Source organism: Aquarana catesbeiana, linkage group LG13 (genome assembly GCF_042186555.1).
Source record: "Aquarana catesbeiana isolate 2022-GZ linkage group LG13, ASM4218655v1, whole genome shotgun sequence".
Taxonomy (NCBI): Eukaryota; Metazoa; Chordata; class Amphibia; order Anura; family Ranidae; genus Aquarana; species Aquarana catesbeiana.
In genome coordinates this window covers 175,150,728-175,171,837 of record NC_133336.1, presented here as the reverse complement: position 1 = coordinate 175,171,837, position 21,110 = coordinate 175,150,728, and the positions used below count along the sequence as shown (strand labels likewise).

General features: G+C 40.4%; 1 protein-coding gene across 5 annotated transcripts in view; it reads right to left on the bottom strand.

The window, feature by feature from the left end:
- CADM3 (cell adhesion molecule 3) overlaps positions 1-21,110 on the bottom strand; it is a 642,752-nt gene that overhangs the window by 193,766 nt on the left and 427,876 nt on the right. For all 5 annotated transcript variants that reach the window (XM_073608727.1, XM_073608723.1, XM_073608725.1 and 2 more), the window contains 3 exons: positions 11,139-11,291; positions 9,309-9,446; positions 4,482-4,652 (listed from right to left, as the gene is read on the bottom strand). In XM_073608727.1, the coding sequence (XP_073464828.1) occupies positions 4,482-4,652; positions 9,309-9,446; positions 11,139-11,291 (462 nt within the window). The remainder of the gene's footprint in view (positions 1-4,481; positions 4,653-9,308; positions 9,447-11,138; positions 11,292-21,110) is intronic.

Below are 21,110 nucleotides of genomic sequence, written 5' to 3'. Positions count from 1 at the left end.
GAATACCGAAACCGAATCCCATAGTGATTGAGTGAGTATGGACAGCATGTAATACATCATTTATTGATACTTTTTTGTGGATGTGGGTTTAATGTCACTTTAATATTTCAACACATTTAATTACAGTGTATGAAAATGCACAGTTTTAAATCTAATCAAATAAAATTAGTTATATTTAATGATATTCAGAGAAAATAATTAAATGTAGGAAGAAAATTTAGCTGAAAATGTATTTGTAAAATGTTAATGCATTTGCAGTTACAGAAACTAGTGTGTATATACTGTAGATCGATAGATAGATAGATAGATAGATAGATAGATAGATAGATAGATAGATAGATAGATAGATAGATAGATAGATAGATAGATAGATAGATAGATAGATAGATAGATAGATGTTGTGGTAGCTGTTGTGCTGAGAATTATGAGATGTTATTCTGAAGAATAGCAAAGAGTACAGCCAAAATTTAACTTAATAACTAATTTAATAACTGTCCATAGATGATTGTGTTTTCTATGATGATATCCATTCAATAAAGCAATATTGCAGAAAGTATCAGTAGCGGATATGAAAGACAGGTGAACAGTTGTAGGTTTGAAGAGAAATACCCCATACAAAGAAAATGTCCTAATATAACAACTTAAAAGCATTTCAAAATTGCAATTGTGAAATAAATGCCAAGACCACTCAAAGAAAAAGACCACTTTAAAATACAATTCAGAATAAATATTATGGAACTGGAAATGACTGAAAATAGAACCTTATCTGGACAATCTTAAATCTCAAATGATGGGTTCTGGACCTGGCCCTGTAAATGTCAATATCTAAATGTCAAATGTCCATGTAAGCTCATGCAATTCCAGTACGCAGTTACAGTACGTAGCACTCTGTACAGCATTATAGTCAAAGGTTACCCTATAGATATTATTATACAATGAAGCCTGGTTTATGAATGCCTGTACTGGTGTGATATTACAGCAATATTTTACGTTCATAATATAGAAAGAGTATTTCCCATAACTATAATTCACAGGGGTTGATTTACTAAAACCGGAGAGTGCAAAATCTAGTGGAGCTCTGCATAGAAACCTATCAAAAATAAAAAATGATAAAGATCCGCGTTCAGTTGTGAAACAAGAATGAGACACAGGACATGGCGTCCTGTGTCTCAGCGACAGATGACGTGTAGAGAAGTGCAGCGCTGCCAGGACTCGGTACCATTGTCTACTTTGATGCATGGAGACAAGTCTGATCCTACTTCAAGTTCTTTTGCCCAGCGTTTAGTCACCTTATGGGATCCTTGATCCATTGATGGCTGCTCTCCCCCTTGGACGTATAGCTGTTTTTGCCTGTTTGACCATTATAACGTATGGTCCTGCATATCTTGTAAGAGGCTTGCCTGTGAGGGTGCTGCTGGTGACAGATCCCCTTACCTGTTTACTTATGCACGGTGCATTCTTTTGGATCGACTGATTTACTTCACTATGGACTTTTTCACTCAATATGGACTGACTTCTGCAGTTTTTTATTGATTGTCATTATTAGCATTATGTTGTATATTTTTTATTTAAACAAATAGTACAAGGGGCAAAAAAAAGCTGAGCTTGACAAAGGTGCGCGGCTGCCAGGACATTTGCAGTATGCACGCTCTGAAACGCGTCACATCCCAGTCAGGTCATCTTTCCACGCTGCCCTCCACCTGCGCATCCATTCCATCCCACGGCCGACTTCCTACAGCTGGGACACTATCACATGGTGGAAGCCAGTGGATGGTGATACATCTTACTGATGAAAGGCCCATGAGGATACTCACCTTTACAGATGTACCTGTTTTACCCTATACTTTTGTGAGTTGCCATTGTATTATTTTAATTAAATCATATTTTAACTCCTACACTTAAAGGCGCCTCTCCTTCTTGTCTTATGTTTTTTATTTGCACAAGATAACGTTTGCACTTTATTCCATATTTGCTTGTCCTTAATACAGCACATATTGTTTCTTTTGCACTTTACATGTTCCTTGTTATTGTTATTTTTTAAAGAAACCAATCAGCTTCCAGGTTTTTTTGTCAACGCTTACTTGAACAAGCTGAAGTTAGAAGCTTACTGTTTTAGTAAATCAAGCCTATATTGTCTCCAGCTAATGTATAAAACAGTTTCTTTAGTAGAGCTGAGCAATGTTGAGCAATGCTTTCATTGTAAACATTGCCAAATACAGTAAGCAGGGTTTTTTTTTTTCAGCTGGAATGCGCCGGTACTTAGAACCAGCACCTCCACCTCTGATCCTACATGCAAAGCTACTAAGAGTCCCATTGGGTACACAAAAAGGGCAAGTACACAAGAGGCACAGTAATTGCTTCACCTGTTCAGTGAGATCCGACAGTCAATAAGCACCCCCCACTCTCTTCCATGACATAACATCTCCCTGCTGATATAGAGCTTCCTGAGCTGGGAGCCCACCATTCTGCCTGTCAGCACTGTTCACTGGGCTCTCTGAGAGAGCACAATACTGGAAAAAATGGGGGAGGGTTTTGGGGGAAAACTCTCTACTAGCTAGAGGGGCTATAGGGGAGAGCTTTGCACTTAGGGGGGTTGGGGGGAGCTACCGAGAGTGCATAAATCCTGAGTATGTGTGACACTCTTCAGCCATGCACCCTGTGTAACGATCCTGAGCCATGCACCCTGTGCCATGTGACACACACTCCTGAGGCCTGCACCCTGTACGACACACACTTCTGAGCCATGTCAACCAAAAACAAAAGTTAGTTGCAGGTAGGCATACAGTAAGTGCATTGGCCCTTTAAATGAATGAATGCAATTTTATAGTGTTTTTTATTTCAGTTGGCATTCATTTTCCCTGTCCAGACTCCTATCGGCAAGAATTTAGAGTTCGAGTGGTCTTAAATCACATTACCCAGTCAGTTTCTATTTTTCTTTTTTTTTTTAAGAATACATTTTTACCAAGTTCAAAATATACAAGGAAGGGGGACAGTGGTGACCACAATCAACACCTATACCTATATAAGGTTGCGGACACAGTAATTATCTAAACCAGGCTGCATAATTAAAACTTTTTGAAAGGCTGATGGCCCAAAGACACTGTTGGGAGTGGAGACCAAAGAAAAGATAGGAGAAAGTGGAGGAGTTGAGAGAAAGAGAGAAAAAAAAGCAAAACAAATGAAGAAGACTGGGTGTCCCTGCCATGGTAGGTTGGTCCACGAGGCAAAATTTATATTGAAACTCAGGTTAGCTTCAGTTGAGATGACGATCCAAAGGCCGGTATAGAAAGTCCAGGTAAAGGGGAATCATGGAAAAGTGAGACTTAAATGCCAGTGTGTTCATGAAGGAATTTCATAGTGCATTATATTGGTCTCGCGTGGTGTAAAGATAAGCAGTCAGTTTTTCCATTCTCACTACATGGCACATTTCAGTGACCCAGTTGCTCAATCGGGGGAGTGTTTAGGACCTCCAATGTCTGGGAATTATGGTGCACATGGAGAAGGGTTTTGGACATCATGGTGTAGGGACAAGGGGGTTTGGTCAGTTGAACTAATTGACGGCTAGTGGGCTTTTCCAAGGCGATACGTTTCAAAAATGTTGTCCCAGAGGGGTTTGACAGCTCCGCCAGTGCACTCAAAAGTACAGTTTCGTGGTTTTTATGCTTTCAACTGCCACAAATCATATACCGATAGTCAGGGTGATTAAACTGAACATCTACACAACTTTAACTTATAAAAATTCTACCTAATTGTAGATGGCTCAATATAACTGTTTTTTTTTTAATTTTTTTATTTATCTACCATGAAAACCTCTTCTGTACCTCGCTCTAGTTTAGTTTATTTACTAAGACCTGACTTTACCTGTGTTCAGGGCTGAGCCCTGCCAACTATTTGTCCACTGTCCAATGAGACTGCTGCAGCGACCAGAAAGGGCATCTTTTTTTGGATAGGGAAATAACAGCATTTTGGCAGAGCTTAGTCATAAAGTCAGGAAAGTAACACTTAATCAGAGAGAGGCATAAAATAGACACTATGAGATGCCTGCTATTACCTTTACCAGCCAGAAAAGCCTAATAAGTAAAAATTTGAATTATAAACATTCAAACAGATTCACTCCTAAAGATATCAGAGAATCATAGCCACACCATGGTAGTATGCACATTACCTAAAACTGATTCCATCTCTAAAAGATTGTAGGACTATCATACTTCTTCAGTCGACAGTGGATGCACACAGCACAATACATAGTGTGTGAATCTCAAAGCAATTCTTACTGAAAGTTGTGAACCAGCTCAAAATTTCCAAACTGCCCTATCTTTTTAAATTTTGTGGCTTTTCTGACATTAATTCCACTCCATTCCAGTACATTGGTTAAAGGTGTTGACTGCTATTCAAACTCTATGTTATTCTCCCCAGGTCTAAGGTTGACCAGAGAAGCCAATAAAAACAACAACCATGTGAAAAGGTATAAGGGTACTCACATAAGACTTGAAGAATCTGGCTGGAAGATTTGAATGTGTTGGGCATTGACTCGTGACCAACAGTGCAGGTGATTTCTACCTTGTCATCCTCTCTGGTCACTGGGAAGCTGATGATGCTGACAACGGTGAAGGTTTTGCCATTAGGATCTCTTGTCTCAGAGTTCCGTGCTCCTAAGAGGAAAAAAATGGGTTTAGGGAACATGTGTCAAATAAAGTCCTAAAGTCAAATTACTTTTCTCAGACAATGCTTTAAGGATGAACATGCCATCTGCGGTGCATTGCATTTAACAAAACTGGCCAGGGAATAAGGTTGACTGCCAATAGGACACTCACAGCCTCTCTATTTTCATTGCTCATAAGTGTCCAGAGGTTACAGTGCATACGGAAAGTATTCACAGCACTTCACTTTGTCCGCATTTTGTTATGTTACAGCCTTATTCCAAAAAGAACCCTAAGCACACAGCCAAAATAACAAAAAAGTGGATATGGGACAATTATGTAAAATGTCCCTAAGAGGCCCAGACAGAGCTCAGACTTGAACCCGATTGAACATCTCTGGAGAGATCTAAAAATGGCTGTGCACTGACGCTCCCCATCCAACCTGATGGAGCTTGAGAGGTCCTGCAAAGAAGAATGTGGGAAACTGCCCAAAAATATGCGTCAAACTTGTAGTATCATTCTGAAGAAGACTTGAGGCTGTAATTGGTGCCAAAGGTGCTTCAACAAAGTATTAAGCAAAGGCTGTGAATACTTATGTACATGGGGTATTTTTTTGTTTTTTATTTTTAATATATTTGCAAAGATTTAAAAGTGAACTTCTTTCATGTTGTCATTATGGGGTATTGTTTGTAGAATTTTGAGGAAAATAGTGAATTTAATCCATTTTGGAATAAGGCTGTAATATAACAAAATGTGGAGAACTGTGAATACTTTCCGGATGCCCTGTACTCTCTGCATTGATGGTGCTGCTACCTTTCTAAACACTCCCAATCTATGATGGAATTTACAAAAACCACAAATGTAACAAGGACACTTTTTTTATGGCCACCAATATAAGGGTTCATTTCTTCTCCACTTACCAACAATGAAAGGGGGGCACTGCATTGACCACCAATGTTACAGTGACATTAACACTGACCACCAATATAATCTTGGGCATTACACTGACCATCAATGTGTCAGGGACTTTTATTTGGGGTAGCTGTTCACTGACCATCAGTGTAAAAGGTCTGAAACTAGGAGTAGTACATGGACCACATGGATACATGGAGTATCAGTAAGTAGAATGTGTGAAGTGATATAGGGGTTTGTTATCAGGGGGTACAAAACGTCAAGTGCTGAAGATTTCACAAAAAATTAGGATCCAAATCCAAACTCTGCTATGGGCCCCCCATGATTTAAGATATAGGTAAGCCCCTGCATACAAGCACCCAGAGATGCCCACTATGGTCCATCGGTGGTGGCCTAAAACTTTATAGTTTGCTTTAACCATAGTCCTAATTATAGCCCAGTTCACAGGTTAAAAAAAATCTTTATATAAAGATTGGTGAACACAATGAAATCATAAAGGTATCCACTGACATTGGAGAACATTCTTCACCCTGACTATTTATGATCAGAATAATGAATGTTCTTTTCATTATAGGCACTTCCAAAATCCTAGCTGATCCCTGGCATGCCTGTTGGGGTTAGCTTATCAGCAAGGATGGATTATTTTAGGCAATCACTCTTATTTTCCTTGATTCCAGAGCATGCTGTGCTCCCCTCCATGCTCTTCCATAATTCTTGGGGCCAAGAATAGTCTCCAGCGCTGTTAATGCCTGTGCATAGACTTGAATGAGGCTATACGTCTAGTAATGAAAATAGGTCCCAGTTCTAGTTACTGTGCAGGCTTGGTTAATGAAGATTAGGTAAACACCTGGGTGGGATGGATTTAGCTTAGATTAAGTTAGGGGCTACAGAGGGTAGGCTAGTTTTTTCTTTAAGGGAAACCTGTCATTTACCAGTTAACAGCCACAGGCATCCACTGATAGACTGACCAGTGATCCAATAAAACCAGGAGCAATGGGAAGGGGTATTTTTTGATCCACTTATAAACTGACCAGTAATCTAATAAAAGCCAGGGTATTTTTAGACACTAAATAAAAGTACTGCTAAAACAGATACATTTTCTGTTGAGATTGGATACATTCATATGGATCTGTTTACAAAATTTGGATAAAATGTTTTCAGTCTAAAACTCATGACTTGTATGGTAAATAGCATGAAAATCCCCAACTTGGAAAATCTGTGCTCATGTGTCTATGTCTAGGATACACTTCATCCCATGGCTTACCAAATATTTTAAAAGAACCAGTCAGGAGTAGGCTTCTTTTATATATTCATGTGAACTTGATTGGTTTACAGTCAATATTTCTATCAATAAGCATTATGAACAGCTCACATTTATAGGTTTTATTGTGGCACTTGCCAAAGGTCTAAGGTCCCCTCTCAAGGTGATGGGCCTGCAAAGAGATGGCTCTTCAGTTAAGGTGGTGGGCAAGAAGGATAGGCAGAGTGAACACAGCTCTAGAATGACAATTACAGAGCCATCTGCCTTGAAAGTGGTGAGCAGGAAGGGAAACACAGAACATCCACAGCCTTAGAGTGGCAAGTGAAATTCTCTGAAGGTGGTGGGCAGGCAGGGAGATGTTAGAGCTGCTATAGAGGCTTTCTGAAGGTGGTTGGCAGGCGTGATACACAAGAGCCCTGCAGGGTGTCTGAAGCTGGTGGACAAAACTGCATAGATGTTAGCATATAAGAAGGTGGCAGACAGCCTCAGCAGATTACACTGCCCTGGTGCTTCCTAAGCCAATATTTTGGCTATCACTTTCATTTTTTTATTTACTCCATGTATTTCATTAATGTGATATGGAAGGTTACGCACAAGCTTAAAGAGCTTCAAGGTCAATGGGAGCTACAGTATTTTTGATCATGATCATCTAACAAAACCCACTGCTTAATATCCAATAATTGCACAGCAATACAAAAAGAATAAAAATGCACCATGGCATTATGATGTACACCAAATAAATGTGATATCTCTAATGAACATCTGTGGAGCAGCTTGTGGATGTAGATATGACTGCCTTTGGGGCCTGTCCTTAGGCCCAAGCTTTGACATTCAAGTTCTAAGGAATCTGTAAACTTTACATCGTATTCCCACATTCTTCCTAGACTAGTATTTAATATGTGTCCTTCCCAGTAGTTTTGTGCTAGTATTTGTAGCCTTTAAGAAAAAAAAAAAAAAGCTTGGGTAGCGATTGTCACCTTGACTCCGAGCTCTTGAAGATGGAAACATAAGCCTTAAGAACCGTTAGTCACTTTGTTTTAGAGAAGAGATGGAACTGGCTCTTTGATCTTCAGCAGTGAGTGGACTTTCACTGTGCTTTTCCAGCAACATTTTCAGATTTTAACATCAAAGGGCAAATACACCCAAAATTGAAATGTTCAAAAATGAAGCATGAAGAAGACAAGTTCGGCTTAAAATTACTCTGAGTTATCGCTGCTGCTGTGTTGAAGAGTGCAGCGTATGTCATTCCCTAATATAGGAAACAGCCTGCACACTCAAAGACCCCCTCCCACACTACAAATATTTGTTTTAGTATAAATCCTCCTCCACAAAGCTGCCCTACAACACTTGGGCTATTACTATTGCTTAGACTGACAAAGAACAAAAAAAAAAAGAAACAATCTCTGTGATCGCAAAGGTCACATCTAATAACTATGGAATTATTTACTAAAAGCAAATCAACTGTTCACTTTGCAAGGAAAGTTGTACTTTGTAAGGGAATTGACCCTCCATTATCCAATCATTTGCAGGCAAATGTTGTTGTTTTTTCTTTGCACATGATGGGGATTTTTTGCAAACTGAATTTTCACCACTTACGCTAAGCTCTGTGGCAAATTCCTTTGCAAAGGTCAACTTTCCTTGCATAGTGAACAGTCAATTTGCCTTCAGAAAATCAACCCCTATGAGTGCATTCCACTAAAGTGTCTAAACTAAGTACTGTCTTTGTTGCCCCACAGCATCCAATCATAAGCAAATGTGCACTGCAAAACTATATTTGGGAAATTAAAGTTTGAATTGGAATGTCTCATCAGCTGCTCCTCGTTTAATATCCATTCATAAGTTGGAAGAATAGAATAGAGAATACATCGGGCAGCGCAGTGGTGTAGTGGGTAGTACTCTCGCCTAGCAGTAAGAAGGGTTGCTGGTTCAAATCCCAACCACGACACTACCTGCCTAGAGTTTGCATGTTCTCCCTGTGCCTGCGTGGGTTTCCTCCGGGTACTCCGGTTTCCTCCCACACTCCAAAGACATGCTGGTAGGTTAATTGGATCCTCTCTAAATTGTCCCTAGTATGTATGAATGTTAGTTAGGGACCTTAGATTGTAAGCTCCTTGAGGGTGTAGGGACTGATGTGAATGTACAATGTATATGTAAAGCGCTGTGTAAATTGACGGCGCTATACAAGTACCATAAATAAAAATAAATAAAATAGTTGTATGACCTAAATGTAGTCGAAAAAAGTCAGGTCTCCATACTGGCTGTGCTGTCTGCCAAGGGGCTTTGAACATCTCTGGAATCGATGGACAGAAATACAATCCCCATGGCAGGTAAAACATCTCCCAATATATGTATTTTATCTGTGAATTTAGCTGTTAGTTCAGCTTTATTAAAGTCCCATGCAGACATGAGAGAAAAAAAATAAAAAATACAGAGATCCCAACTCTTCTACATTATATCAGGATATTCACAATAAAAAGTTTAATGCCTTTCCTTACCTTCCAGCTCTTCAGGTCCTTTGTACCACTTAATGTTGGCCGCGGGTTTGCTGCCACTTGTTGTGCACCTTAGAATGGCATTTTCCTTTTCATTAAATGGTCTATCATATCCGGTTATCTTGGGTTCCTGGGGTACACCTAGGAATACACAGAATTAAATTTTTGAAGACATTGTCAGGAGGACATAAAAAGAGAAAACCTGTCCAATGAGAGCCAGATATTCTTAGCACATGACAACTTTTACAGACTAAAATTCAAAAAAGGAATGAGTATATATTATGCCGTGTACAGACGGGCGGACTTTTGAGCATCAAACGTCCGGCGGTTTTTCCGACGGACTTTCGACTGAGTTACGACGGACTTGCGATTGACTGGACTGGACTTACCCACACACGAACGGACTAAAGTCCCTTTGTAAGCCCTAAAGTCCATTTGAAAGTCCGGTCGTTTGAACGTGATGACGTACGACCGGACTAGAATAAGGAAGTTCATAGCCAGTAGACAATACCTGCCCTTGTGTCCTTTTTTGTCCGTCGGACTAGCATATAGACAAACGGATTTTTCAACCAGACTTGAGTCCGTCGGAAAGATTTGAAACATGTTATGAATCTAAAGCCCGTCTGATTTTTGACAGAAAAAGTCCACTGGAGGTCCGATGAAGCCCACATACAATTGGATTGTCTGATGGATTCGTTCCGTTGGACCAGTCTGGTCGAAAAGTCCGCTGGTGTGTACACGGCATTAGTTTACAGAAAAAGAACTACACTCAAATACATTATAATTAAGTAGAGTATGTTAAAAGCCAAAACATTTTTTAATTATTTATTCTTATAGAGCAGGGAATGGTTAAAATCGCTGTTTTAGCCTGTCTTTGTCCCATTTGGAGATTTCTCTTAAAGCCCAACTCCGTGCAAAAAAGTATTCTCAAGCAGTCGAGTCAACTGCTTGTTTTGTCTAGGGGTGAGGAGAAAGCTTATACTCACCCAATCCTTTGTTCCACTGGAAAACGGCACTCCCCCATGGTCCAGTGGTGGACTGTTCCTGGTCTATGGAGCCTGCTCTGGGCCTGGTGACATCAGAAGTCCACAACTCAAGACTGCTGGAGCACGGGGTGCTGGACTGGTCTTGTGCTAAGAGGATCGGAGGATTAAGTATATCTTTCTCCTCTCCCCTAGACAAAAAAGAGCAGTTAACTAGGCAATGCGGGCACAGCCCCACTGCATGGGAAAACTTTTTTTTTGTCCGGAGATGGACTTTAACTTTCTGTTCTGTAGATACATCAGGCAGTGAGGAGAAGTCTCTGACAAGTGAGGGGGAATCTCCTCTCCAATAGCTGTCACCAGAACAGATGTCCCACTGGGAGATTCATTTCTCCTTCTGTTTTGAAGACAGCCAGAACATTTTTGTTCATTTCCCATCACTTTCTTACCAGGTAGCCATGGACACCAGTGCAAATAGATAAGGTGAACCTCTAAAGCAGGGACAGAGCCAGCAACAAAAACTTGACCAAAGTCTAAATCGCTCCATCCTCTATTCAAAACTAGAAAAGAAAAAAAAAATTTCCCCCAAAAGAAAATGTATTTGGGATACAGGGGCAACAGTTGACCAACGTGATCATCAGCTATGTGTGGACTCCTTACAGGAATATTTGTTCTACAGGTTGACATAGGTGTAGTGATTTTTTACAAATTTGTCAAACATTGTATGAAGCTACACTAGAAACTAGACAACAGAGAGGTTGTTTCATTGATATAAAACTGTATCTTTATCGTTGAAAGACAATAATACCAGTCACCAATTGGGCAGGAATGGAAGCAGCCCCAGACATACCTAAAACTGTCACCATTGCTTTGGCTGTCCTGACAGGCATGGTGAAGATTGAGCAGGTGTACTCGCCCTCATCAGCTAACACCACATTATTGATACTGATAGACAGCTCGTTTGGTGAGGACCGGACAAGCTGGATTCTGTTGTCTCTGAGAGCTGTGAAGAAAGAAGAAAAATCAGTTGTCAGAAAGATACATAGTAGCATCTAAGCTCAACATAAAAGTTTCCTATAAAAGACATACCATTAAAAAACAGATATAACGAATATACAAAAAAGTATAAAAACATAGGGATTGACAAAACAGAGGGTTCTACAGGACACTTATAGTAGAGGTAAACCCTATCTCAATGACATCAAGTTGGCTAAAGTGCTCTTTAAAGTCACTTCCTTCAGTGATAGCTGCATGACTTTTTTTAGGGCAGGTTTCCTGATGTTGACAATATTATTGGACCTCATCTGTGTTCATCACTCTTTTGGTGGCCACCATCAGAAACCAAGACAGAAAATGCCTAAGCAAGGGTCCTTATGGTGAGATTTACAGGTATTATGGGAATGAAACCTGCATACCTAATAATATTAAACAATACTTTTAGCTTATACAAGATTTTAGTGATTTGGTCTTATACATAACATCCTAAAATGCTAATAATGACTAAGCAGTGCCCTAAAAAAAATCAGCTTTTTTTTTCCTCCTGAAAAACAGCAGTGTTCTCCCTGTGCCTTAAACCTTATCACTGTATATCTGCAGTATGAGATCATCTAAAGGCACTGTGCCTCAGGGAAGAAGCTCTGAAATGAGGAAGAACAGGCCTGCCTCTACCAAGATAGATGACTCCACACATATCGTAGAAGCAGTATGGGACAGGCCAGGGTAAGTCTGTAACTGAGTAAAGTTCAGCTGCAGGAAATTCTGTAGGCAATATCGGAGACCAGACCTTTGTCCTCTATTTGCCTTTACTGGGCATACCTTCTACAGTTGAGGTCACCTCTTAAAGGAGAAATATGGCCAGAGCTCTATTAGCCATACTTCTCCTGTGGGTCACAGGAGTGCACTTAGTTCTGCATTCCTGTTAGGCAGATTCAGCTGACAGTGGGTTAAAGCCTGCTGTTAATTGATGTCACAGAACCAGTCCAGGCTCTGCAGGGATCCTGACAACAGTGTCAGGATCCACACAGGTGCATGTTTTGCAGCTGGTTTAGCCTGAGCCAGCAGCTCCCACCTCATCCACAGCCTGGCACTCCAGTAAGCGCTGGAAGGGCAGAGCACAGAGCAGTGACTGACAGTCTCCGCTCTGTGCTCAGACCAAGAACTGAGCGATCAGTGGTCATTGATTGCTCAGTTCTTGGTGTAGAGTCGGCACAGCTGCAGTTCGGATTGGTGCTGCAGCCATTTAGGTGAGTAAAAATGTTTGTTCATTTTGATTTCCACACTTCTCTTTTAAGCTTAATTTAATCTAATGTTATAATGTTTCTAGATGGCAGGAAAAATTCTATGAGAGGCCCAACACTTCCTCGCTCTGTGTCCCTACTAGGCTGATTATATACAGTCCAATAGGAGTGCCAAAAACATCCAGAAGTCCAACCTTTTTTGGCACAGCAGAAAAAAGCAATCGTGTTTCAGGGCCAAAAAGACTCCCCCTTCATCAGGGCTCAGGAATTTTGACTGTGCTTATATAGACTCAGATACCAAATAGATTTGTACTGTGCTTTTCTGCTTGGAACAGTTTTAAAAGACAGGTTAAGCTAGTGTTAACAAGTGCAAATGGAGGAACCTATTAGGGAGATAGTCTTCTACAGGAGGCCCTTCTGCACACGATATGTGGGATGTAAGTGATCACACACCAAAGAACAAAACCTTGACACTGAAGCACGAAGAGATTCTCGAGAAACCAAATGAACTGTAGTGGATGGTGGCCATCAGCTCTCAACCAAGACAAGCATGCTACCCCAATGCTGCTCCCATGAGATTGGGGAATCTTGAGAAGACAAACAAAACAAAGGAAAGGGCACATAAGCCTAGTTTATTAATTTAAATACTTAATTGGGAATTAAAACCAATGAGTACATACTCACAAGAGCCAGTGGTTAAACCAGACCATGTGCGTTCCTTCTCTTGGAAGAACATTTTGTTACCTGGCTTTATGTACAACGCTGGTTGAACCAGGCTCTTGTGAGTATGAACGCATTGGTTTTAATTCCCAATAAAGTGTTTAATGTAATGCACTAGGCTTTTGTGCCCTTTTGCTTGTTTTGTTTATGGGATGTGAGTCCCGTTGCACAATGACATTTTAAATAGGAAAGGGGCTTCAGGGCAATTTTCATGGTGCAGTGTTAACAACGAAGGAAACTACTAAACTTAGGGAAGTGGCAGGAGCCAACTAGAATTACAAGAAAGCAAGTTTGAAATGGCAGACAAAGTGTATGTACAGACATTTAAATTAAAAGCTGATCATAAAGATCCTCATTATGTGGCAGAATAAAAGACGATCTATAGTATAATACACCTTCTACAGCAGTATTAATAAAACATAAAGTCACTAAGGAGTTCTATAGTCATATAAAATAACAAGGTCTCAAGCTGAGCTCTGTTCTAGATGGAATTCCAAAGTGACTCATACTTCAAAGATGATTTTATTCTATATATGAATTGAAGTTTATTTTTTCTTTTTTTTTTATAGATGGGAAGATTTATTTGTATCACTCTTTCAGAAACTTTAGCATTTGTATGATCACATACTAGATCTGTGTATAGGTCAGTCCCATTGATAGAAATACTGTAAGGTTATATAAATATCACATTTAGCTTGATTGTTCATGGTGAAACCCAAACCGTTTTGTGTGTGCTAGAATACATACAGTGCCTTGAAAAAGTATTCCTACCCTTTGAAATTTTCCACATTTTGTCATGTTACAAACAAAAACTTAAATGTATTTTACTGGGATTTTATGTGATAGACCAACACAAAGTGACACATAATTGTTTTTTTACAAATAAATATGTGACGTGTGGTGTGCATTTGTATTCAGCCCCCCTGAGTCAATACTTTGTAGAACCACCTTTTGCTGCAATTACAGCCACAAGTCTTTTTGAGGATGTCTCTACCAGCTTTGCACATCTAGAGAGTGACATTTTTACCTATTCTTCTTTGCAAAATAGCTCAAACTGTGTCAACATGGATGGAGAGCGTCTGTGAACAGCAATTTTCAAGTCTTGCCACGGATTCTCAATGGGATTTGGGTCTGGACTTTGACTGGGCCATTCTAACATATGAATATGCTTTGATCTAAACCATTCCATTGTAGCTCTGGCTGTATGTTTAGGGTCGTTGCCCTCCAGGAAGGTGAACCTCCGCCCCCAGTCTCAAGTCTTTTGCAGACTAACAGGTTTTGTTCTAAGATTGCCCTATATTTGGCTCCATCCATCTTCCCATCAACTCTGACCAGCTTCCCTGTCCCTGCTGAAGAAAAACATCCCCACAACATGCTGCTGCCACCACCATGTTTCACGGTGGGGAAGGTGTGTTCAGGGTGATGTACAGTGTTAGTTTTCCACCACACACAGCGTTTTGCTTTTAGGCCAAAAAGTTAAATTTTGGTCTCATCTGACCAGAGCACCTTCTTCCACATGTTTGCTGTGTCCCCCACATGGCTTCTCACAAACTGCAAATGGGACTTCTTATGGCTTTCTTTTAACAATGGCTTTCTTCTTGCCACTCTTCCATAAAGGCCAGATTTGGGGAGTTCACAACTAAAAGTTGTCCTGTAGACAGATTCTCCCACCTGAGCTATGGATTTTTTGCAGCTCCTTCAGAGTTACCATGGGCCTCTTGGCTGCTTCTCTAGTTAATGCTCTCCTTGCCCGGCCTGTCAGTTTAGGTGGACGGCCATGTCTTGGTAGGTTTGCAGTTGTGCCATACTCTTTACATTTTTGGATGATGGATTGAACAGTGCTCTGTGAGATGTTCAAAGCTTAGGATATTTTTTTATAACCTGACCCTGCTTTAAACTTCTCCACAACTTTATTGCTGACCTGTCTGGTGTGTTCCTTGGCCTTCATGATGCTGTCTGTTCCCTAAGGTTCTCTAAGAAACCTCTGAGGGCTTCACAGAACAGCTGTATTTATACTGAAATTAAATTGCACACAGGTGGTCTCTATCTAATAATTAGCTGACTTCTGAAGGCAATTGGTTCCACTAGATTTTAGTTAGGGGTATTAGAGTAAAGGGGGCTGAATACAACTGCACGCCACACTTTTCACATATTTGTAAAACATTTTGAAAACCATTTATCATTTTCCTTCCACTTCACAATTATGTGCCACTTTGTGTTGGTCTATCACATATAATCCCAATAAAATACATTTAAGTTTTTGGTTGTAACATGACAAAGGTGTCCGTTTATGAAGCAGTGAAATCTATTCACTGCTTCGTTCTCCGGCATTCACAGTGAAGAATCTTCTCCTCTGTGTGCCAGTTTATGAAGCGGTGTAGATCGCTTCACCTTTGGAGGAGTGAAGTGATCTACAAATGCTTCAAATAGTGGAGAACGTCCCCTGATACTGGAATCTCGTGAGACTTTACGAGATTACAGCACCAGATGTCAGTTTATCAAGCAGTGATAAATTATCACCGCTCAACGGCGTGGATTAATGTTAATAAAATAATGTGTCCCCCTACATTATACACATATGTATACACACACACACACTATATATACATGTATACACACACACATGATATATATATACATATACACATTATATATATATATGTATATATATGTATACACATAAATATGACAGGGGGACATGCTTACAGTGTTGGGGGGTCTGAACGAGGCATAAGGAAGTTAAAAATCTTCCTCCTTCCCCCTCAGATCCCCCCAGATTTCCTCTTCACTCCCCGATTCACCATCTCTGAGCTGGTGAACCTGGGAGTGTGAATTCTGACACAGATCGCCAGTGAAGCGGTGAGATCACCGCTTCATAAACTGGCCGTTACTGTGTCATTCAATGAGGATTCTCCGTGTGTAGAGATAATCGGCGGGAGAACAAGTTCAAACATGTTCTCCCCCGATTATCACTGTTTCATAAACTGTTTATGGACTGTGATCTGCAGTGATCCTCGGGATCACCGCTGATCACTGCTTCATAAACGGACACCAAAATGTGTAAAATTTCAAGAGGTATGAATACTTTTTCAAGGCACTGTATAGAAAGGTTCCCTGGCACCGAAGGCCAAGATGTCAACAAAATGCGCCTAACTGGAGCGGAGATATACAGCGCTTGCACATCCACATGTGCTGCTGCAGACTACAGATTTAATATCCACTGTCAACCGGCCTTAAGTTTACCACCGTTTCATCACATCCACCTAAATAGGATAGGGAGGATGTTCACAGCAGAGTTCAAGTCTCCTAGGCAACAGTCTCCTAGGCAACATTATAATAATAACATAATTGAGATTGTTTTAATTCACTACAGCCAAAATGGATATTTCCTGCCCATGTCCACATTCAAATAATGTACAGACTAGCTCTCTTTTCTCTCCCTTGATTCCGGCAACGTCCATGCAGGATCTGGGCAGCTAAAGCGGGCCTGCCTTCCTTTCCAGGATTTCATGCAGCTGTCTACCCAGCATGCACCTCCCAATATCACGTCTGCGGGGTAATGACACTGCAAGGCGTGCTTTGTTGTTATAAGGAATTCTGGTGATAATACCCACCTTAGTTGCTCGAAGACTCCTGGGATCGATGACATAGATATCCCAGGAGTCAACGGGCCAGGCTGATGATGTAGTCACTTAAGTGTCCCCAACCCCAAGTGCTATTCAAAAAAGCTACATACATTGTTTTCTAATTGCACAATATAAGTAGCCAAACATTACAGCACTAGGGGTGGCCTTTACAATGAGGATAATTATTAAAAATTAGTGGAACTCCATTTTAATTATGGTTAAACCAATGTGATTTAACCCAGTCATACACTGCTTGAAATTTGTCTGACAGAAATCTGCCAAAATTTGAACAACGTATGGCCCTGCCGGCACCGGATGGTTTATCAAAAGTCAATTGGTCTGTTGAAAAATTGTCAGTTGAACAGCTCCTGCATCCAATCAGATGCAGGCACTGCTTGGTGCCAGCCGTCAGAATACAATGGCGGTGGGGGGGTCCGTCCATCCACACTGTTATGCCGCATACACACGAGCGGAATGTTCAACAGAAAAAGTCAGACGGGAGCTTTTCATCATATATTCCGATCGTGTGTATGCCTCATCTGACTTTTTACGTTGAAAATTCTGATGGACCTAGAAATGGAACATGTTCTAAATTTTTCCCGACGGAACCAATTCCTATCAGGAAAACCGCTCGTCTATATGCTGTTCCAACGGACCAAAAACGACGCATGTTCTGAAGCAAGTACGAGACGACGGAAGCTATTGGCTACTGGCTATCGAACTTCCATTTTCTAGTCCCGTCGTACGTGTTGTAAGTCACCGCGTTCTGGGCGGTCGGAATTTGGTGTGACCATGTGTTTGCACATGGTCACAACACGCGGTGAATTCCGTCGGAAAAACCTTCAGAGTTTATTCCGACGGCAAAACCGGTCATGGGCATAAGTGTAGATGGAGCTATCTTAAAGTGGTTGCAAACCTCAGGCATGAAATATGAACAAACCACACAGTGCCTTGAAAAAGTATTCATACCCCTTGATGTATTCCATATTTTGTCATGTTACAGCCAAAAATGTAAATGTATTTTATTCGGCACAAAACACTTTTTTCCGCTCGTAAAGTCATAGCCAGGAACTGGATGAGACCTAATCCTCTGGAATTTTTACAATGGCTAATAGAAATTAATAATAATCTGCCATACAATAAACTAATATATTCCCACAGAGGGTGTCCATCTAAATACGATAAGATTTGGGATCGGTGACTAAAAACGCCCGAAACATGTATATGATTCAAAATTTAGGCACGCTGTGTAGTATAGACCCCCCCTCTGCTTGTCTAATTTAAATAAGGTTGAGTATTTGCTCTCTCTCTCCACTATTGCGGTTAATCCGTATAATAGATACACTGACTACTAGTGAAGCCAACTCACCTCAATTTGAATACTATATTGCTATATTTTACTTTATATGATACTGATGACATTGTCTTGAATTGATATATGTATCTATAAAGGATGTCGTTGTCTATCTATAATAGGTAATTCCATTGGTTTTGCTTGATGACTGTCATTAAGACCTATTGTATGCAATCTTTTCTCTTTTTGTTCAATAAAAGATTTTTCCAATAAAAAAAAAATGTATTTTATTCGGATTTTATGTGATAGACCAACACAAAGTGACACATAATTGTGAAGTAAGCAAGGCAAATTATAAATGGTTTTCCAAATGTTTTCCAAATAAAAATCTGAAAAGTGTGGCATGCATTTGTATTCAGCCACCTTTACTCTGATACCCCTAACTAGAATCTAGTGGAACCAATTGCCTTCAAAAGTTACCTAATTATCAAATAGAGTCCACCTGTGTGTAATTTAACCTCAGTATAAATACAGCTGTTCTGTGAAGCCCTCAGAGATTTGTTAGAGAACCTTAGTGAACAAACAGCATTATGAAAGCCAAGAAACACACTAGACAGGTCAGGGATAAAGTTGTGGAGAAGTTTAAAGCAGGGTGAGGTTTTAAAAAATATCCCAAGCTTTGCATTTATTAAAGTGGAACTCTTTAGCAAAATGAGTGTGTGCTGTAAATTGCCTCCAGCATAGTTCCCGTTTCTTCTTGTGGGAGGCTGCCATTTTGCTGAAGCTAAGCAGGTCGGCACAATGACAAAAATAGAGAGCATATGAGCATGTGCAGAGCAAGGTGAGATGATTGGATTTAAACCACTTAAGGACCGCCCGCTATCGTTATACGTCGCTACTTTGATGTTAAATACCTTTGTTATGGCAGCAGCTAGCTGCCATAACCCCGGTATTTTTAACCACTTGAGCCCCGGACCATTATGCTGCCTAAGGACCAGAGGACTTTTTCCAATTTGGCACTGCGTCGCTTTAACTGCTAATTGCGCGGTCATGCAATGCTGTACCCAAACGAAATTTGCGTCCTTTTCTTCCCACAAATAGAGCTTTCTTTTGATGGTATTTGATCACCTCTGCGGTTTTTATTTTTTGCGCTATAAACGGAAAAAGACCAAAAATTTTGAAAAAAAATGATATTTTCTACTTTTTGTTATAAAAAAAATCCAATAAACTAAATTTTAGTCATACATTTAGGCCAAAATGTATTCGGCCACATGTCTTTGGTAAAAAAAATGTCAATAAGCGTATATTTATTGGTTTGCGCAAAAGTTATAGCGTCTACAAACTAGGGTACATTTTCTGGAATTTACACAGCTTTTAGTTTATGACTGCCTATGTCATTTCTTGAGGTGCTAAAATGGCAGGGCAGTACAAAACCCCCACAAATGACCCCATTTTGGAAAGTAGACACCCCAAGGAAATTGCTGAGAGGCATGTTGAGTCCATTGAATATTCATTTTTTTTGTCCCAAGTGATTGAAAAATGACAAAAAAAAAAAAAATTATTTACAAAAAGTTGTCACTAAATGATATATTGCTCACACAGGCCATGGGCCTATGTGGAATTGCACCCCAAAATACATTCAGCTGCTACTCCTGAGTATGGGGATACCACATGTGTGGGACTTTTTGGGAGCCTAGCCGCGTACGGGGCCCCGAAAACCAATCACCGCCTTCAGGATTTCTAAGGGTGTATATTTTTGCTTTCACTCTTCACTGCCTATCACAGTTTCGGAGGCCATGGAATGCCCAGGTGGCACAAAACCCCCCAAAATGACCCCATTTTGGAAAGTAGACACCCCAAGCTATTTGCTGAGAGGCATATTGAGTCCATGGAATATTTTATATTTGGACACAAGTTGCGGGAAAGTGACACTTTTTTTTTTTTTTTTTTTTTTTTTTTCATAAAGTTGTCACTAAATGATATATTGCTCACACAGGCCATGGGCATATGTGGAATTGCACCCCAAAATACATTTAGCTGCTTCTCCTGAGTATGGAGATACCACATGTGTGGGACTTTTTGGGAGCCTAGCCGCGTACGGGACCCCGAAAACCAATCACCGCCTTCAGGATTTCTAAGGGTGAAAATTTTTGATTTCACTCTTCACTGCCTATCACAGTTTCGGAGGCCATGGAATGTCCAGGTGGCATAAAACCCCCCAAATGACCCCATTTTGGAAAGTAGACACCCCAAGCTATTTGCTGAGAGGCATGGTGAGTATTTTGCAGCTCTCATTTGTTTTTGAAAATGAAGAAAGACAAGAAAAAACATTTTTTTTTTTCTTTTTTCAATTTTCAAAACTTTGTGACAAAAAGTGAGGTCTGCAAAATACTCACTATACCTCTCAGCAAATAGCTTGGGGTGTCTACTTTCCAAAATGGGGTCATTTGGGGGGGGTTTGTGCCACCTGGGCTTTCCATGGCTTCCGAAACTGTGATAGGCAGTGAAGAGTGAAATCAAAAATTCACGCCCTTAGAAAGCCTGAAGGCGGTGCTTGGTTTTCGGGGTCCCGTACGCGGCTAGGCTCCCAAAAAGTCTCACACATGTGGTATCCCCGTACTCAGGAGAAGCAGCAGAATGTATTTTGGGGTGTAATTTCACATATTCCCATGGCATGTTTGAGCAATATATCATTTAGTGACAACTTTGTGCAAAAAAAAAAAAAAAAAAAAAAAAAAAATTTGTCTCTTTCCCGCAACTTGTGTCGCAATATAAAATATTCCATGGACTCGACATGCCTCTCAGCAAATAGCTTGGGGTGTCTACTTTCCAAAATGGGGTCATTTGGGGGGGTTTTGAACTGTCCTGGCATTTTATGCACAACATTTAGAAGCTTATGTCACACATCACCCACTCTTCTAACCACTTGAAGACAAAGCCCCTTC